This window comes from Vicia villosa, unplaced genomic scaffold (assembly GCF_029867415.1).
Source record: "Vicia villosa cultivar HV-30 ecotype Madison, WI unplaced genomic scaffold, Vvil1.0 ctg.005777F_1_1, whole genome shotgun sequence".
NCBI classification, from domain to species: Eukaryota; Viridiplantae; Streptophyta; class Magnoliopsida; order Fabales; family Fabaceae; genus Vicia; species Vicia villosa.
This window is the reverse complement of record NW_026706680.1, coordinates 70,411-76,152: the sequence shown is the minus strand read 5'-3', so window position 1 is coordinate 76,152 and position 5,742 is coordinate 70,411. Positions and strand designations below refer to the sequence as shown.

General features: G+C 34.1%; 1 protein-coding gene across 1 annotated transcript; it reads left to right on the top strand.

The window, feature by feature from the left end:
• Positions 1–3,213: 3,213 nt before the first annotated feature.
• Positions 3,214–4,797, top strand: LOC131642760 (uncharacterized). Its single transcript, XM_058912981.1, has one exon. It carries the CDS (start codon positions 3,214–3,216, stop codon positions 4,795–4,797), a length of 1,584 nt encoding a protein of 527 aa, XP_058768964.1.
• The last annotated feature ends 945 nt before the right edge of the window (positions 4,798–5,742 follow it).

The following is a 5,742-nucleotide window of genomic DNA, read 5'->3' as shown; positions in this document are numbered from 1 at the left end:
TCTTTATCTTAGGAATTCTTTATTTATTTTTATATAAAATTATTCAATACATTTGAATTTGAATTATTATTATTATTATTATTATTATTATTATTATTATTATTATTATTATTATTATTATTTATTTTACAATTAAATAATTTATTTTAAATTTATATTTATATTTAAACAGATTGTACATTATATAAAATCATTTCTATTTATTTACTATTATTAAAAATATTAATTAATATATTTTTAAAATTTAGACAAAATTTTTATATTAAAATATCAAAATTTCTCTCTTCTCACAAATCATCGTCAGTTAAATTTCTTTTTTTCTCACACCTATTTTATTTTAATTAACATTTGTCTTTACTTGAGGCACAAAATTTATATTTTTAAATGTCAAATTATTTTTTTTCATACGGTGAATCAATCAGCTGAAACCCTAATTACGCAGAAACCTCTTGAAAAATTGGAGGTTAAGGATCGAAAGCTATGGGTAGATGTGGTGTCTGAGAATCGTAATCCAGCTAAAGGAATGGCAATGCGATATATTGCTCTGACGATTGTTGATGGCAGAGTGGAAATTGAAGCAGATGAAGATGATGCTCAACGTGAAATTCAGTATTGGCAAAATTCGCTTATCATGTATGTTCTAGGTGAGGATTTAAGTATGAATGATGTAAAGAACTATATGATGAAGGCATGGAACTTTGTTCAACTACCAGATATCTATTTCCATGATGAAGGTTACTTCATTCTCCGATTCAAAAATGATGATGATATGGATGTTGTTCTGATGAAAGGACCTTATACCTATCGAGGAGTGCCTATGATCATTAAGGAATGGAGAGCAGGGTTTGATCTAAGGAAGGACATGATGAGAACGATTCCTATCTGGATAAAGTTCCCTATGCTTCCTCTTCACCTGTGGGGGAATTCTAATCTGAGTATGCTGGCTAGTGCGTTTGGGAATCCTATTGTCACGGATGAATGTACCGCCAATAAGTTAAGAGTGTCATATGCTAGAGTTCTTGTAGAAGTTGATATCACTCAAAAACTCTTAGAAGAGATTGCAATCAAAGATAAGGAGGGACAAACTGTAATTCAAAAAATGGAATATGAGTGGAGGCCAAAGTATTGTGATAAATGCCAAGCAGTTGGGCATAATTGTGAGGCAAGGCAGAAGAAGAAACAATGGCAACCTAAAGGAAAACCTGCTGTTGAAGTTGTGCAACCAGAGGCAAAAGAAGAATCCAATATTGAGGTAACTACTCAACCTGATGCTCCTAGTGTAGGTTTATTTGATGAGACTATCTGGACTGTCATAGGCAAACAAGGCAGTGGTAAAGGGAAGGCTGTTGAGATTGTTGGTACATCCAATCAGGTGATTTGTGAAAATGGCTATGGGATACTAGGTGGATTGAGTGAGCCTCTAGTATCCATAGATAGAGGACCATGTTAACCTCTTGGAATGTTAGGGGGTTAAATAATATTGGGAAGATTAGAGAGGTTAGCTCCCACCTCTCAAGAATCAAGCCCTTTATTAGTATTTTGGTTGAGACTAGAGTTAAAGAGTCTAAAGCAAACAAGGTGCGAGATCAACTTAATTTGACTGTTAGTTATCTTGACAACTATAGCTCACATCCCAATGGTAGAATTTGGATGTCTTGGGATACTAGTAAAATTGACTTGAGGTTTATAGAGTGTTCAAGACAGCATCTTCACTGTGGTGTCTATTCTTTAAAAGGTGATTTCCTATTCTGGTTGACAGGGATCTATGCTCACAATCAGCTTGACTTAAGAAGAAGACTTTGGAAGAATATTCTGAATATCCATGCGAAACAATCTGGTCTTTGGTGTATTATAGGGGATTTTAACAATGTGTTAACTGCCCAAGATAGAACTGGAGGGAAGTTGGTTCAAGTTGCAGAATATGCTGACTTAGAGAATATGATGCAAATCACTCAACTGTCTGAAATGGATAGTGTTGGAGATTATTATACCTGGTCCAATCGTCAGGTGGCTGGAATAATTTATTCTAGGATTGATAGGGCTTTATGTAATGTGGAGTGGTTCTTGAAGTACAGTGATCATGTCCTGAATATCCTGCCTCCCAACCTTTCTGATCATTCAATGCTGTATGTCAAAGGTCCTAAAGTGCAGATGAGAAATAACAGATTTAAATTCAACAACTATCTCTTGGAAGTAGCTGGTTTTCAGGAGATGGCTCAGAAATCATGGGAGAAACCTGTTAGGGGTGAACCTATGCAGGCCCTATGGCTGAAACTTAAAAGGTTGAAATATGCAGTGAAGGAATTCAGCAAGAATGTAGGGAATATCCAGACTAAAATTAAGGAAACCAGAGATAACCTTCATGCTGCTCAAACTGCCCTTGCATCCAACAGGAATGATAGTAATTTGATTGAGGAAATAAAAGGCCTTTCAGCTGATCTCATTAGATATCATGAGTTTGAGGTTGCTAGACTCATTCAAAGGACCAAAATCAACTGGATCAGAGATGGTGATGAAAGCTCAAAGTTTTTCTTTGCTTATCTCAAAGCTAGACAAAACAAGAGTGGTATCAGTTTTTTGCAAAATGATAAGGGAGATATCATTGATGATCAGCAAGGCATTGAGAGGGAAGTGATGAGATTCTATGGTAGCCTAATGGGTGATTGCTCTAAGAGAGTGAAACACATTGATATTGAAGCAATGAGGGAGGGTAGCCAGTTGGATTTGCATCACAAACAGTTCCTTATCAGTCAGATTTCCCACAAGGAGATTGATGATGCTATAAAGGACATTGGAGACTATAAATCTCCAGGCAGTGATGGTTTTAATGCTAAGATTTTTAAACACTGCTGGCACTTTATGAAAGATGATATTAGGGCTGCTGTATATGATTTTTTCAGAACTGGTAGTATGCACAGGCAGTTTAATAACACTATTGTGACTCTAATTCCTAAAGGTGATAGTTCCAAGAATATAAAGGACTATAGACCCATTGTTGGCTGTAATGTCTTTGTAAAGATTGTTTCTAAGATTCTTACTGGCAGATTGAGGAAAGTATTACCTGATGTCATTAGCAAGAACCAAGCTGCCTTCCTTGCTGGATAGGATATTCATAGTCATATTCATTTGGCTTTTGAACTCATTCAAGGCTATGGTAGGAAGAATGGTACTCCTAGATGTATGTTTCAGATTGATCTCCAAAAAGCATATGATATGGTTCATTGGAGATCATTAGAGGACATTATGAAGGATATGGGTTTTCCTAGCATCTTTGTTGGTTGGATTATGATTCTGGTTTCCACTGTGAATTATGTGTTCAAGGTTAATGGAGCTATCACTGATAGTATGCAGGCTAAGAGAGGCATTAGGCAGGGTGACCCTGTCTCTCCTTTTCTTTTTGTGATAATGATTGAATATCTCAATAGGTGTATGTTGAAGATGCAAAAGAACACTGATTTTAAGCACCATGCTAAATGCAAGAGTCTGGCAATCACTAATCTTGCATTTGCTGATGATATTTTACTATTTTGTAGGGGTGATGTGGATTCTGTTAGCATTATGATGAATACCTTTACTCAATTTTCTGATTCAACAGGGCTCATCTTTAATCCCAAGAAGTGCAAGGCTTTCTATGGCAGCTTAGATGAGGCTAACAAGAGTAGGATCAGAACTATTACTGGTTTTGATGATGGTTCTTTCCCAGTCAAGTATTTAGGAGTGCCTCTCCATAGTTGTAAGCTTGGTATACAACATTACCTTCCACTCATTGATAGAATCACTAGCCGTGTCAGACATTGGTCTTCCAAGCTTTTGAGTTATGCAGGCAGAATGCAATTGATTAGAAGTGTTATTGGCTCTATAGCACAATATTGGATGCTGAATTTTCCATTGCCTAAAGCTGTCTTAAGAAGTATAGATTATATTTGCAGAACTTTCTTATGGACAGGGAAAACTGACAAAAGTAGGAAGAGTTCTGTTGCATGGAGTAAGGTATGCAGTCCTATCAAACAGGGTGGTCTTGGTTTGCTTAATTTGAATGTTTGGAATCAAGCTGCCATATTGAAGTGTCTATGGGATATTTGTAACAAAAGTGACAGATTGTGGATTCAATGGATCCATAAGATTTATGTAAAAGGAAGAGATATTATGACTATAAGTGCAGGCCTGAATTGGACTTGGAAGATGAAGAAAATTCTAAAAGAAAGGGGAAGTCTGGACAGGATCCAACAGCAATGGGATCGTATGTTGAATGTTGGGAAATTTTCTATGAGGAGTGCCTACCATATGCTAATGGATAGTAATCAAAGTGTGTGTTGGCAGGGACTGATGAAACATAATCTAGCACGGCCAAGAGCAAGAATTACCTTATGGCTGCTTTGCCATGGTCATTTAGCTACAAAGGAGAGGCTTTGTAGATTTGGTATTATTGGAGATTCGATGTGCAGTATGTGTGGTCAAGAGGAAGAAAATGCAGATCATGTGTTCTTCTCTTGTGTTAAAACTGCTGGCATTTGGGCTGGAGTTATGCATTGGCTTGGTACTTGTCATCAGGTTCATGTTTGGAGCAAAGATATACAATGGATCCTTGCTCATACTAAGGGTAAAGGATGGAGGGCTCGGTTATTCCAATTGGTGGTGACTGAGACTGTACATGAAGTATGGTTGTATAGGAATGCAACTGTTTTTAGTAAAGAAAATTATAGTAAGAATACCTTAGAAAAAATTATTGATAATATTGTGTATAGAGGGTGGAAAAATAGGAAAATTGGTATGCATATAGCCAATTTAATGCTATAGGATGATAGGTTTGGGCTGAATCCTTTGGATTGCCGTGTTTGTAAAGTTTTTTGAATTAATATATTTTTGGTTCAAAAAAAAAAAACATTTACCTTTATTTAAAACACAAAATTCTTATTTTCAAATGTCAAAATTTTTATTTTTCTCACGGGACATTATCAGCAAAATATCTTTTTTTAATTAACAATTGTCTTTATTTGAGACACGAAATTTTTAATTCAATTTGCAGCTAAATATACATAAACATAACTCTCAATTTACAATATAATTTTAACTACTAAATAATTTTTACCGTGCGGACGCACGGGTATATTACTAGTTTATCTACAATAGACTATTACCTTTCATTTGATGCCCTTCAACAATTTTTTCTATGAGACTAACATGACCCAACTAAATTTTGTAAGGGATTAAATAGAATTTTTTGTTAAGAATCAAAATATATTAATTATTGTTAATAATTAAAAAATAATAAAAAAATATATTAATATAAGTGTTATTTATAAATTAAAATATGAAAAATACATTGGTATAGTAGTAGAGCAAGTTGTCAATTGACTGAGGTGTCTTGGTTCAATCTTTGCTAAGTACAAATTTTTGATTTTTTAAACTTTCTTTGATAAGTAATTAGGATTTAAAAATATTTGAAAATTAAAATAATAACTCCACATAGGAGGTTTCAATAAAAATATTGATTTTTTTAGCTTTCTTTGAAAAGTAATTAGGAATTAAAAATATTTGAAAATAAAAATAATAACTACACGTAAGCGGTTTTAAAAAAATATTATCAGATGAACTAACATGGCTCGGTTAAATTTTACAAGGAATTAAATATAAATTTTTTATTTCTTAAAAATTAATTTAGACAAGCATTAAGCAAAGAATCAAACATCCATACACAATTGAAAACCAAACGCTCATAGACAAATATGAGATATGAAACTT